This window comes from Panthera leo, chromosome B4 (genome assembly GCF_018350215.1).
Source record: "Panthera leo isolate Ple1 chromosome B4, P.leo_Ple1_pat1.1, whole genome shotgun sequence".
NCBI lineage: Eukaryota > Metazoa > Chordata > Mammalia > Carnivora > Felidae > Panthera > Panthera leo.
The window spans coordinates 119386556-119402145 of NC_056685.1; the positions used below are offsets into that span (position 1 = coordinate 119386556).

A 15590-nucleotide genomic window follows, 5' to 3' on the forward strand; every position below is an offset into this window, starting at 1 on the left:
ATCACTGATTAAGTTTACCCAGAGATATCCCTAGTTAACTTTTTGCATACAGCCTCCAGATCTTTTTCATGAATGTGTATTCAAAGATGGGATTATAATTTACTTTTTTATCTATTCTTTTCACTTAATAATAAGTTATGACCGTATTTCCATGGTAATAGATACAGATACAATGTCATTTTTAACTAGATATTTAAAATTTCATCATAGGGAATTACAGTAACTCATTTTATAAATTTTCTATAAATGATCATTTGGTTTGATTCTACTTTTTGAAGCATCATAAACTGTGTTGAAATGAACATCTTTATATACACTTATTTTGCTCTTGTCCTATTGCTTCCTTAGGATACATTTCTGTAAGTGATATTGTTGGGTACCATTGTTCTTAAATTTATAAAACATTTCATTTCCTAATTCTCTAGAAGATTACACTTGAGTATCAAAACACAAGTAAATGAGAAGCCTTATATTATCATAATAGTGTATCATAGAAACAACTAGTATAAAATACAAAGTTTTTTTCATGGGTAAGTGACCCATGTTTATCACTTAATTCATTCTATTTTAGCAAGACAAATTTGTATTTAAAAACAATAACGATGTCTTGATGATCACAAAAACAGACACATAGACCAATGGAATAGAATAGAAACCCCAGAACTAGACCCACAAACGTATGGCCAACTCATCTTTGACAAAGCAGAAAAGAACATCCAATGGAAAAAGACAGTCTCTTTAACAAATGGTGCTGGGAGAACTGGACAGCAACATGCAGAAGGTTGAAACTAGACCACTTTCTCACACCATTCACAAAAATAAACTCAAAATGGATACAGGACCTGAATGTGAGACAGGAAACCATCAAAACCCTAGAGGAGAAAGCAGGAAAAGACCTCTCTGACCTCAGCCGTAGCAATCTCTTACTTGACACATCCCCAAAGGCAAGGGAATTAAAAGAAAAAATGAATTACTGGGACCTTATGAAGATAAAAAGCTTCTGCACAGCAAAGGAAACAACCAACAAAACTAAAAGGCAACCAACGGAATGGGAAAAGATATTTGCAAATGACATATCGGACAAAGGGCTAGCATCCAAAATCTATAAAGAGCTCACCAAACTCCACACCCGAGAAACAAATAACCCAGTGAAGAAATGGGCAGAAAACATGAATAGACACTTCTCTAAAGAAGACATCCGGATGGCCAACAGGCACATGAAAAGATGCTCAACGTCGCTCCTCATCAGGGAAATACAAATCAAAACCACACTCAGATATCACCTCACGCCAGTCAGTGTGGCCAAAATGAACAAATCAGGAGACTATAGATGCTGGAGAGGATGTGGAGAAACGGGAACCCTCTTGCACTGTTGGTGGGAATGCAAATTGGTGCAGCCACTCTGGAAAACAGTCTGGAGGTTCCTCAGAAAATTAAAAATAGACCTACCCTATGACCCAGCAATAGCACTGCTAGGAATTTACCCAAGGGATACAGGAGTACTGATGCATAGGGGCACTTGTACCCCAATGTTTATAGCAGCACTTTCAACAATAGCCAAATTATGGAAAGAGCCTAAATGGCCATCAACTGATGAATGGATAAAGAAATTGTGGTTTATATACACAATGGAGTACTACATAGCAATGAGAAAGAATGAAATATGGCCCTTTGTAGCCACGTGGATGGAACTGGAGAATGTGATGCTAAGTGAAATAAGCCATACAGAGAAAGACAGATACCATATGTTTTCACTCTTATGTGGATCCTGAGAAACTTAACAGAAACCCATAGAGGAGGGGAAGGAAAAAAAAAAAAAGAGGTTAGAGTGGGAGAGAACCAAAGCATAAGAGACTCTTAAAAATTGAGAACAAACTGAGGGTTAACGGGGGGTGGGAGGGAGGGGAGGGTGGGTGATGGGTATTGAGGAGGGCACCTTTTGGGATGAGCACTGGGTGTTGTATGGAAACCAATCTGACAATAAATTTCATATATTGAAAAAAAATAAATAAATAAAGTTGAGTCAATTCTAAAAAACAAAAAAACCCCAATAATGATGATCCATAATTTATGAATATCTATTAGCTATATATTGCAGATTACTCTTAATTATTTTTACCTCTGTAAAGGCTAAGGGCAGGCTACCTAAAATGTGCCACAATGGCATACTGATTATTTTGAATTGAAACTACTTGGGAAACAGCCAGTACAAAAACACTCAGACCATCCCCTGTACCCCTGAGAGCAAGAAATAAATCTCCCACATGGAAGGTACCCCTCACTGTATGAAGAAATAAAAACATATCTTCGTCACCAGAGATAGGAACTTTAAAGCCAAGAAAAACTGTAGAAACAAACCTTGTTACTTTTTTACTAATCAACCCCTCAGCCGAAATGCTGCTTAGAATCCCTTACTAATTAAAGCTCTCAAACATCTGTTTTCTTTATCTTTTGTCAATTCCTCACAAATTTATTGTCTCTGTCTAAGAAGTATAAAAACTGTCTGCCTTAGGTCTCCATTTCATTTTGGGGCCTCCATATGCACATAATAAAACTTTGATATTTTTCTCCTCCTGTTAATCTGTCTCATGTAAATTTAATTCTTAGTCCAGTTGGAAGACCTTGAAGGATAGAATAAGAATTTTTCCTTCCCTATGCCTCCTACTCTTTTACCAGTATGAGGTTGTTAATGGTAGACTTTGCAAAATGCACTGATATTTATATAGAAATTGTTCAACTAGTTTATTTATTTAAATATTTATTTAAAGTTTATTTTGACAGAGCACACAAGCAGGGGAAGAGAAGAGAGAGAGAGAGTGAGAGAGAGAGAGAGAGAAAGAATCCCAAACAGGCTCTGTACTGTCCGCATGGAGCTCAATGTGGGGCTCAAACTCATAAACCATGAGATCATAACCTAACCCAAAATTAAAAGTCCAATGCTTAACTGACTAAGCCACCCAGTCACCCCTTAACTAGTATTTTTAAAGTGTCTTACAATGAAGACTTTTTGCAGCCTTTTTCTAGCTTTATGGTGAATGTGAAAGAAGTATAGCCTATCAAAAATATCATCCATATCTTAAAGATACTTCTACGTATTAGAAATAATGGGCCATTATCCACCCTTTGTTTCTTAGGAAAAAAGTTAAGAGAATATAGATAGAAGAGAGAAGAGAAATCAAAGAGGGGAGATGTCATCTATTACAGTATACTATGTACTAGAAATTTAGCTAACTACATTCTCATGTAGTAACTAATTAGATTTTTCCAATGATGCTGAGGGAAGGTAGATATTATTTGTTACAGTTATTTTCTGTATGAAGAAATGATGTTTAGGCTGATGAGATGATTTCCAAAAGTCACAATACTAGTGATTGTTAGGGTGCATATTCAAACTTATGTCTACGTAGGTGACATATTTCTTACTCAAAAAATAAAGTTTTTAACAATTTGAGCTTCCCAGGGATAGGATATATTTTCTCTGGAAGTGGTGAGCTCATCATTATGGGAAGTGTGGGAGCAAATGTTGGTTGATCATATACGAAAGAGGTTATGGCAAATATTTCAGTGAAACTGAAAGATTGTACTTGCTCACTTATCTAGGTCTCTTCTAGAAGGTTAAATATTTTGTCGAATTGAAAACAATGTACCAGTTCTAACTACTGATATATCACAGGTAAATATTAGGCCACAGAATAATACTCAACTATTTCATAATTCAGAGAAACCTAATTTCACAGTTGAATATTATTTGAATTTTGAAAAACAGAAAATCTCAGCCATATTCTATCGATCAAAATCTATATTATGTAGGTTATTTTAGTTTTTAATGACTATTCAGAATGAATAGTGTTAAGTAAATTTTAGTGTCTACTTTGCTAAGAATACAATTGTTTTGTTGATTAAATACTGTCTCTTGATAAAGATTAACTCATGCTAGCCTAATGATTACTGTAATTCACATTTTTACATAGCTATTCTATTATTAAGGGATTTCGTAGATTTAATCTATCTGGAAAAAAGCTAGTGAAGTGTTATATAAAACATAATAAAAATAAGTTCTCTTAATTTGGACAAAATAGGGTGCTTCTATGCTAACGTATTCTACTACCCACCTTCCCCAGTTGGTTCTATTAAAAATAGTGCTGCAAAAAGAAATAAAAATCAAAAATAAATTTTGCCCATTGCAGAGCTTCTCACAGAGAGGTTTTTAATGTGCAATTTAACAGTTCATGGGAAAAGGAATATTGCTGGAGGCAAGGAAAAATCTTCCTCTGAAAATAAGTAAAGCCCAGGTCATTATCAGCATTTATACATTCACTTTGGGACATAGGAGATATTTGGAGCTGTGGTTCATTTAAATATGACCACATCACGTGTACATTGGGAGGGCTTTGGGGGTGGAGCTGAAGCTTTCCATATACCAATAGTTAGGCTTTGCTAAGAGGAAGTGGTTAATTCTACACTTAAATACCCTCGCTTCAGTGCTCCCTTTAGTGCATATGAGCATAATTTTAGCTAAAGAGAAAGAAGCAAAGGACTGGCTTCCATTGTTCTGTGTAGGTAGCATACTTCATTGAAAGGATTATGGATTTCAGGAAGAAGCAAACTTACTTTTTGAAGCAGTTGACTTGGACATGTTAGTTACTTTTTCTGAGCTTTTCTTCATCTGTCAAATGGGTATAATAATACCTCACCTAGTTATCTTGAGAATTGAATGAAAAATGTTCACAGGAGAAAAGTGCACAGTATCTGATACACACTAAGAAGGGATTCTTCTTTCCTCTTTGTCATTTCTCTAATAGGAGAACTCTGGAAAATCGTAAATACTTTTTTAAAAAAGTGTTCTCCTAGAGTTTAAGAAATTATATTCCCATCAACAACCACAGCAGAAGAACAGCTATCAGCTGCACCTGATGCTTATCTAGAGTTATGTGAGCAAATATCAAGGGTCTGAGAACAACCAAAACATCATGGAAGAGCAGCTTCTGGGGCTGTAGAGACCTATGCCCTAACCACCCAGAAAAGACCCTCTTTGGGGAAAGGGCCATGTGAGCACTCTCTGTTCTTGCAGACTAGAGCTACGGTGGAGCTTAGATCAGGAGTAGAGAGAACACTTATTCTGCCTCAGTGAGTTCCTAAATTTCTAGAAACTCTCCATGGAGGGTCTCTATAGCTATGAGGGACTCTGAACTGTAACTTGGCCCTCAGACTCTTGGATGAAGAGGAGCAAAAGCTTAGAAAGTGAAGTTGCAGATTAATGTTAGTGACGGTTTTCAGAGCTATGAACTCCAGAAAATAGCTTCAGAATTATGATTCATCTATCCAATATAGACAGTGTATTTGATGCTAAAATCTTTTACAAATTCATTTTAATAGCTTTCATTTATAATTAAAATCTAGATGGAATTCATATCTTGGCGAAAGTAGGTTTTTAAAAGCTAAGACTCTAGAATTTTTCTCTTTGAATATAATTTAACCTTAAGTATAAGAAAAAAAAATCCCAGCCTCAAGAAAAACACCTCTTTGCTAACTGCTACTTTCTATATTCATGTACTTGAGATGATTCCAATGCAGTAAGTATACCTGTAGTCTGCTTAGTGTGGCAGGAGATCATTAAAGCCAATTTAGAAATAGGAGGGTGTTGATAAGATGATTTGTCACTCCTGTATTGTAAAATCTGCGCAATTACTTTGAATATTTGCTGTACATGTGTAATGATCAGCAAATCCTATGGAGTCCATTATTGTCTCCAATTTTACTTATATTTTCCTTAATCTCGTGAAGAAGATCATCAACATGATTCTTAGCAAGTGTGACAATTTTGGGGTAGTTACAATGAAAATGGTAAATTTCCTAAATTGAAAGTGCTTCCTTGCACTTAACCAAGGACAATGGTTAAGAAATAAAACTTTAAGAAAGACTCATGAAAGCAGCTTAGAATACGAGCAATTACATTTGAACTAAAATCTTTACTGATCAAAAAGACAAGCAAGGGTTCCTAAGTATCTCCTCGTGTAGTATACATTCTAGTTAGAAAGATAAGTCATGCATACTTGGATAAGAAGGCAAGAGAATTACATTTGTTGACCACCTGCTATGCTCTAGGCTATAGTAGTACAAGTACATAATTTAATCTTGCAGAGGTCTTATGAAGTGGTTGTTAAAAATCTGAATTTACAAGGGAGGAACCTGAGATCAAATAGGTCACAGAGTAAGTGAATTGCAACTCTGGGATCTGAAACTGAGTCCACCTTCAAAACTGGCTCTCTGAGAAAATCTTATATGCATGAGTATGTGATGATGTAGAATGAACTATCATCACATCATGTATCCAGCATCACCAAAGAACATGATGTTCTATACAATATGAGATATTCAATATAATTGAATCCTACTGCCAATGCCAATTTCTTTGGCATTTGAATCTGATTTCAAGTGGGAAATCAGAAGTTATGTTCATGAAAATTGTCTATTAATATTATTATGAATGAGAATCTAAAAGACTGACAAAACATAGATTGAGTAAATTTTATTTACTGTTATTTCTATCTTAGTCCTGGATAGCTGGAGTTGTCAGATAGGTTTCAAACTACTATAAAATTTCTGAGGAAATAAAAAAAAAAAGAGGAAATGGTTTTCTATGAGTGGAACTAGTTGATGATTCACAGAGCCTGCTCAAACTTTGATCTGGTTCCTATTTTTAGGCGTGAAGATGAAAGTGTTCCAAATCTCTTACTGGTCCAATAAAAATTTTGTTTACAAAATACCTGAAATTGCAAATGTGCAGGTGGTGGGGAGGGCAAACAAAAACATTGAAACAAAATAGGAAAGAGCATGGAAAATGTAATGCTCATCTTTGATACATCACTGCTTCTGATTTTATTCTCCCAATCATCTTCTGAGGTTTTTAGCCACAAATGTCACAAAACTCATAAAGTTGTGCAGCTCTGTTAAAGTCAGGCTTGGTTCAGTTGCCTTCCAAAGCAAAATCTAGACACTGACAACACACACTAAGTAAAGTAGTATTTCCTCTCACTTATTCTAAATATACCTCCTGTTAATTTCATTGCAAATCTCTTCCCCATTGTCAAGAAAATAGAGAACATCCAGATTTCATAAAAGTAATTAAATCAAGTCTAGATTTTTCTCTTTTCTTTTCCAGGGTACCATGGAGTTTTATAATCTCTTTTAGTAATTACTCTTCTCTGGTACCAATTGACTGTTGGGCTTCTTACTACCTGTAAAACAAGTGACACACCACTATTCCAGGGAGGACAGGAAATTAACCACAAAGACTATGAAACTAGCTGACATCATGAAGTTCTTAAAGGAAGGGTAACGTGTGTTTATCTTGATATGTCCACAGTGTCAAACACCACATCTCTCTCATGGTAGGGCAAGGTGGGGAGCTGAAATATAATGCATATCTACATGTGTCAGACTCTACCTATATGCCATTACACACATCTCTACAATTTTCCTATATTAATATCTTAATTTCTGTTAATGGGGAAACTGAATGAGTTGCCTAAGATCAAACACTTGGTAAACAGCAGAACTGAGATTTGAATTCATGTCTATCAGGAGCTCCTGGGTGGGCTCAATCAGTTGAGCCACTGACTTCGCTCAGGTCATGATCTCACAGTCCATGAGTTTGAGCCCTGTGTTGGGCTCTGTGCTGACGGTTCAGAGCCTGGAACCTGCTTCAGATTCTGTACCCTTCTCTCTCTGCCCCTTCCCTATTCATGCTCTCTCTCTCTCTCTCTCAAAAATAAAATTTAAAAAAATCTTAAAAAAATTGAATTCACATTTGTTTGATTTTTTTGTTTCACCATGTGATTCCCTGACTACACTTGGTAACCCAGTACATAGTCATGGAATGTATTTTCATGGGGTTGTCACCTCTCTAGTTCTATCTAGCCTCAAGAGGGAAAAGCCTGCAGCCCAGTAAAGTTGTAATTCACAAATGACCTAAAGGACAACTGGAATGCCACATGGTACAATCACTTAGTGTATAATTAATATGTAATTAAAAGGCAAAAATTAAGGCACATACAGAACCAGTCTTTGTTAATAGTAATGAATCTTTGAGGACTAAGTCTCTACTTTCATTTTCATTATCACTGTAGAAAAATAATAAATAAAGGCAGGGTGTAGGATGGTGGTATGAACAGTAGAAAGAGGAGAGTTAGGGGTAATAATCTGTGGATTTGTTTACTACTAAAGTACCCTTAAAAGGCAGCTTTGCCTGAGTGGCATTTTTAATTAACGCTTACCCTTATTATAGCATTAATCTTTCATTATAATCATGTTTTTTTTTTTTATAATTCTAATACTATCTATTTGAAGAATTTTAGAGCATTAATGTTCAATGTCACCTAAATCTTCCAATACAGAAGCACTATGTCTCTGCCTGAACATTCTCAGTATCAGGGAATTTCCTATTGGTAAAAAAAAATAAATTCTTAACTTCATATCAATTAAAAATCTGTATTCCTATACTTTCTTCAAATTATTTTGTAACCATGTCTGAAAGAACTATGCGGCAACATATATTCCTAGGCTAGTTCTTTGGATACTAGAAAAATCCTCAATGTTTATCAGCCTTTCTGTGTGAGAGATCTGGCTATACATGCTATCCCAGAGCTAATGTCATATTTGTGTCATTAGACATATGCACATAATTTTGTTATGTTTTTCATAATTTTTCTGTTTTTAAAATCTAAAACAAATATGCATTTCAGAAAAAAACTGTCCAAACTTTTAAACAATTATCACTTAATTAACATGGGGTCCAGCCATATTGGAATAATTTCTTGCCTGTCCCAGCATAGAAGAAATGAGTAAGGTGTTCATCTAGGCCTGAATATTCCTTTCAGTGGCTGCAACCCCAAATTTCAATGTTGCTATTTATCCACCCAGGCCCAGTGCATCATAAGAGAGCCATTTTCCAACTTTCTTGTGCTTAAGAGTCACTAGGGGTACTGTTTAAAAGGCCCTGGTGACCAAAGGGCTACAAAATCCCATAGCTGTTTATCCTATGCTATATCTGGACTTCTCTCTTACAGATCTTAATCCCATTATCTCTACAAAACCATCAACTATCACTACTAACTTAAACGAGTTCTTCTAGAACTTAGCAATCACTTGTTTTAACTCCAAATTTTATAGACCTGTATAATAATCTACAGTTATACCACTACTTAATGGCTGGATAGAAATTAAGCCAGTTCTTTTGACTCTATCCAGAATAGTAGATTCTTTAGCATGAATTTGACTGTTATTTTTAGGTTTAGCTGTCTCGTATTTGACATCATCCATCAGTATGAAGGAAAAAGTCTTCAAAGAAAGTTTCAAATGGAATTCCACTCTGAGCTTTAGTTATAAAGAAGAAAATAATACTTCGCAAGGGCAATATGTTAAACAGCGATTGCAGAACTGTGAAACATTCTGCTAGGTATTCTGGGATACATGAAGATAAGTAACACCTAGTTCTTGCCATACTGGAGCTTGTAACTTGGGGGTAAGTTGTTAATCACTTTGGCCAGAATGAATGGGACATTTCACTGAATGGGAAATCGTAGTGTATTAAGTCATCATACTCTTTAACACTTTGAAGTGCTCCATACTTAGCTCTACACAAAGTTGAAACTCCATTAATGTTAACTGCCATAGCACCTGGGGAAAAAAATCTCTCAAGTTGCTAAATCATCACACTTACAACTCATATTTAGAGGTCATGGCTGTTTGATGTGAGTGTAAGGAAATAATCTGTAGATGCTATCATTATAATAAAACATGGAATTACCTAAAGATTCCTACATTTTCTAGCTAGTTCTTGAGCACATTTATTAATTACAATGTAGAAGATAAAGGTTTCCTTACTTGTGGTCTCACCATTCATTTCCTCAAGTTCACTGTTAATTCCAACATCTATGGAATTCATTATTTTGTCAATCTGTGAGAAACAAAAGCCATATAAATAAATTATCAATTCACTTTTATCATCACATTTTAAAACAATTTCCAAACTCCAGAAGCATACTTTCTTGATATTATTACCTTTGCAATACCACAATTAAGAGTCTGGCTGAGAAAGGTTTAAAAGGAAGCAGACGATTTTTGAATTGCTTTTAAAAATATAAATTATGCTTCCCTTTCTTAAACTTTCAAAATCAGACTGCCTTTTCTTTATATTTCCTAAAATGAACTTTGGACCTTCGTGGGTCCGTAAGTTAGGAACTGTGTATTCTTTAAACTCAGAAAGTGATGGGGCTAAGGGATAAGTTCATGTGAAGATGTTCATTCTGCCAGGCATTCTTCCTTTTCCATCTGAGAGCATGCATGTCTTTTGACTGGTGAAAGAGTGGGTTTCATCTGTGGGTATGGCCATTGGAACCAAATGGCTTGACCAGCCACAAGCTTAATTTGTGGCATGGCATGCAATCACAAGAATCCAATTGTAGAAACACCTTAATTCTAAGAGATAAGTTCAATGTTAATTAATTCTGCTTCATTGCAGAAATGATTTCAGATGTTATTCACAGAATTAATAAATATAAGAAATGGGGAGACTTGAATAAACTATCAGTCAAGTAGGACAGTATTTATAGGCAGATATGACTAAGTTTTAGTCATTTATGGTTTAATCCCACTCCTCATCATCCTAGCAACTTGTGTAAGACAGCGGGTTTCAGAAAGGGCAATAAGCATTACTTAAGTGCCCTATTTTGTTCACCCTGAAACAGATGCAGAGAAATTAAGTGATTTTCCCAAATAGCTCAATTCAGAATGTCAATATCAGACATCTCTAGGTTTCAGGTTTCAGAATACTAGAGTGACCTATTGTGCTTCAAAACCCAATCTAACTGGCACAGTCTTTTGAGAGAAAAAAATGTGAAACATTAGAGTGAAAGGCTAAGTGGGAATGTGGTCCATTCTCTGAAGAAATTCAAGAAAAGGCAAGGAACTTCATTATTTTATGATGTAGTCCTCCTTAGGGACAAAGGATGATATTTCATAACCTTTCAAGGGCACTTACTTTCTGAGTAATTCTATAAAATGGAAGACTTTGTCTTTAAGTACAGTTTGAATTTTTTTTTAAATGTTTGTATTTATTTTTGAGACAGAGAGAGACAAAGCATGAACGGGGGAGGGTCAGAGAGAGGGAGACACAGAATCTGAAGCAGGCTCCAGGCTCTAAGCTGTCAGCACAGAGCCTGATGTGGGGCTCGAAATCACCAACTGTGAGATCATGACCTGAGCCGAAGTCGGACGCTTAACCGACTGAGCCACCCAGGCTCCCCTAAGTAGAGTTTAAATTAGTGATACTTGATCTCAACATCTTTTTCCTTAATCTCTCTGGTAGCTGTAAAAGGGAAATATTAAGTAATTTGGGTTTGTTGTATGGAACTTGGGGAAGAGCCAGAACTATTCCGTTTACCATTAAGGTTAAGATTATAAGGAGCTCTTCTGAAAATATAAGATACTTTAAAGAAGGGAGACGAGCTAACAAAGAGTTTAGTAAGTAGCAAAATGATACAGAACATCAGAAATACAAAGACTTCTCAGTTTGTCAGCTGCAGTGCTTGGTAGGACATACTGTGAACATTCTCTTGCACCTCATAGCTAGTTATTACTTCTGCTTGATATCAATTTCTATGGAAACAATAGATTTCTCCACATGTGTGGAATTGTGTTTGTTTTTACACTAGCTGCAAAATTATCATGTATAACCCCTAGAACCTTGCCCTTCTACTTGGAACTCTATGCATCTGCTATTTTTTTTTCTTTCTTTTTTTTTTTTTTTTTGCCTCTGAAAGACTTAAAACTTAAAACCCTTCCCCCAAACCTCCTTTGACTCCAAAGCCTTATATAAAGAACAACAAGAATAAGTCTTACTTCTTCCCATTCAGAAGTGAAGGATGGTGTTCTTTCAGAATTCCCTTTAGAAGTATGTTCAGCAGGTGAAGATTCACTCCAGTTAACTCTTGGTGTTTTCTCATTTGAAGGGTATGCAATGAGATCAGAATCCGATTTAGAGACATTTTTTGATAAATGCATGTCAATCAGGGCTTTTGGCAATGATCTTATTCTCCCCAGGGTACAGGCTCTTTCCACAAATCCTCCCGTGTTCACAATCCACTGGTCTCCATTCCGGGATCCACTTCTAGTTGTTCTGGCGCCAACAATAGTATGGTTTTCAAGTTGGTTGCTTTTTTTGTGAAAAATTGTTCTACTGACCACTTTGGGTTTAATTTTCTTTACCAAAGGTTCTGAGTTATTTGCTATTGGAGACTTCTTGAAAGGCAAAGGACTGTTTGCTGAACTGACTTCATCTTGTCCTTCTTCACGTTCATCTCTTTTCCCATAGAGATGAAATGGATTTTCAGGGGACTCACAGGCTGGAGAGGATCCATGGAGAAGGCCTGCAAATTGCCCAGGATCATATTCTTTTGGAGGATCGCTATCCTCCTGTTGAGAAGGGTCATCTGCAAAAGAGAAGGGCTTCAGGATGGCTGTTTATAAAGACTCCAAAAACCCTGATACAATAGCAGTGCCTTTTAAATTTGTGCAATATCCAGACATTTAATTTGCTGCTACACAATGATATCTTCACCCTATGAAACACCCACGACCCCATAGTACCATGTATAAAGCGAATTCGTGTGTGTGTGCGTGTGTGTGTGTGTGTGTGTGTGTGTGTGTGTGTGTGAACCAGATATTCCTGACATACCTTTGGATATATTTCAAAGATATGAATTGAGTATTAATTGAGTAATTGCATACTGTTCTTCCTTGTCCCCAGAGCATATATTTTATATTGAATACTAAAACTGGGTTTTCTTAATTTGAAAAAATTCCCGTGTCTAAACCCTCACAATAAACGAATCATTGTGCAGTAGGAGGACATCAGGCAGGTAAATCAAGATCATACATAATGATATCCCTTTGCCCTTCTTCCAGAAAATAAATTCAGAAACAAAATCTTGAAAAGAAACATAATTAGAAGTTATTTAAAGTAAATAAAATTAATAGTATCACTTTAAGTATAATATTAAGAATAATTCTATAAATTACAATTTAGACAAAAAGGATTTGTTCAGGCTTAACATAAGCAAACAACGTAATCCATAATATCACTAAAAAGCCAGACGCTTTTAAAATAAACTGGTGTTGAGTTATTAACACAAAGCCATCTTTTTCTTTCTTCTCTGAAATAGCATCAGTTATTTTTTAATTTCTTCAGATCTTTGAAAATGTAATGCAGAAAAGAAAAAAGAAGAATTTATTGCTTTGTAATTTTTTAAAGATAAAACATAAATGTTCTCTGGGACTTAAAATATACCATGCTTTTTTATGACCTAATTTGTCTTTTAAAGATATAGTGTGTAAAACCCTGGCCAAATAACTTAGCAAAGGAAGTCAATATGCCTTTTTGATTGGTCATTTTAATTCATATAGCTAAATATGTACCACAATCAAAAGTTAAATTACCTGATAAGCCCATAACCCAATCTTGTGAAAGAGTCAAAAATAGCCAATGTGCTAGATAATAACAACAAATCCAAAGCTGACTTGCTGACTTACACTTTAAAGAAGTTGGTTAGTATTATAAATCCCAAACACCAAAGTTTTCATAAATTAATAAGTAACATTTAACAGGTATGTGCTATTTACTAGGCACTGACTTAGGGATTATATTTACAAGATCTCATTTGATCTGTATAACAATTCTGTGAAATGATTAATAATAATCATGAGTATCTGATAGAGATATAACCAGAATATTGCATTTATATATTTAAACAAATTGGCAACCATAATTAAGTTTCAATAGATATTGCCCAGAGGATGCCTCATACAAATCAACTTTATGGTAGTTTGGCCCCAATCCCTATACTGTTCTATCCCTACGATCTGATGAGGCAGGTTTGCTCCTGGCCTTGAATATCCCTGGACCTAACCCTCTTTCCTGCTGGGCTTTTCCAAACAGACCATGTCCCCCTGCTCCAACCTATCACAACAATATCTTGAGATGGAAGAGAGGAGTGCTAGGAAGAGAGGTCCAAGAGATAACAGTCTAAAGGAGGAATACTCTGTGCCCACCCAATGCTATAATACTCACTCTGTCTTCCCACAAAAACTGCATCCCTTTCCAGTGTAACAACACTATACCCTTGATAACTCCTGTCCTTCCCTCACGACTGAGACCCTTCCTGAGGTAGAACAGTGAATGGAGAGTGAGTTAAGGCACCTCTGAACTCTCTCTAAAGGCTTGAGTTTATGGCCTATTATATCCATTTTTTGGAAGTAAAAATGAACACTTAGGCAACTTAAGTTCCTGAAGTTTCTAGCTAGTAAACAGTTAAGCTGTGATTCAAACTAAGATCTAGCAGATTCCCATATCCAATGGCCTGGAAAATAAATTACCATTCAGATAAAAGAACAATCTACATTTCAAAGACAAGCAAGTAAACCCTTTGTGGGAGGGGACTTGTTTTCTTCTGTTTATGACTGTTCCTGGAATTTGGATAAGTGGACTAAAAAAGGTTTTTTTCACCACCATGAAGCAAGATAATACCAAGAGGAAATAAAACTTGGCATTCTGTTCCAATGTATTTTCTTTTTCTTCCTACGCTACTTGGATCCATAGTCCTTTACAACATAACAGGTTGGTTTGGATGACAGTAATGGGTAAACAATGTGAAAGGAAGGAGGAATTCAGAAATAAGGAAGTTTAGAATTTAATTTGAAACTTGCTGAAGAAGGCTAAAGGGTGTGATTATGAAAAGAAAATTGAAAATAATCAGCCTATTGTGGGAAAAAAGGTTCTTTAAATCTCAGTCAAGAGGTTTTTGACCATATTCATGATAAATAAGAGTTTTAGGGGCATAATATTATTTAAAGTTTTCTGTGAATATTATTATTAGGTTATCATCCCCTCTCTGGTTTCACAAAAATGACGATAATCACAACCCCAAAATGCTTTATACTGTCCAAGTCCTCTAGTGATAAGCAGTGACTTTCCTAAGTAAAAGAAAATTTAGTTATTAGCATATAAGCTTTGTATTTTGAATAATAGTTCTTAGCATCATGATAGTTGGTAACATCTTTGCTAAGAGTTGTCAAAAGGCAACTTGCTTATTTCAGTGGCCAAACTCTAAGGATTACTCAAATCAAAGAGAATGAGAAGTTGACATAAAACCTCATGAAATGCGTATTTGGTAGACTGATGGCATGGCCCAAATCTGCAAAGGCTCCCAAAGCCACACCCTACACTGTATCCTTTCCTCCCACCTGACTCTGGGTAGGGACACATACCTTGCTTTGGCCAATGGAGCAATTGTACATATAATATAAGCAGAGACTTGAAAAGCACTTGTGCATTAGGGCTTGTTCTCTTGCTGCTCTTGCAAACTTGCTGCCATGTGAATAAGCCCAGACTTGTCTGATGGATGATGAAATACAATGCTCAGCTATTTGAAATTGTAGGTTTTATTATTTTCCAAGTTTGATGAGGCTAACAGATCAGGAGACAATTGCCATTGAAAAGATAAATTGTTATAGATCCCAAGAGGAGGAGGACA

At 35.7% G+C, this 15590-nt stretch overlaps 1 protein-coding gene across 18 annotated transcripts in view; it reads right to left on the reverse strand.

Moving 5' to 3' along the window:
• Positions 1-15590, reverse strand: part of ANKS1B (ankyrin repeat and sterile alpha motif domain containing 1B) — a 1079782-nt gene that overhangs the window by 435803 nt on the left and 628389 nt on the right. For all 18 annotated transcript variants that reach the window (XM_042947477.1, XM_042947476.1, XM_042947473.1 and 15 more), the window contains 2 exons: positions 11902-12491; positions 9886-9958 (listed from right to left, as the gene is read on the reverse strand). In XM_042947477.1, the coding sequence (XP_042803411.1) occupies positions 9886-9958; positions 11902-12491 (663 nt within the window). The remainder of the gene's footprint in view (positions 1-9885; positions 9959-11901; positions 12492-15590) is intronic.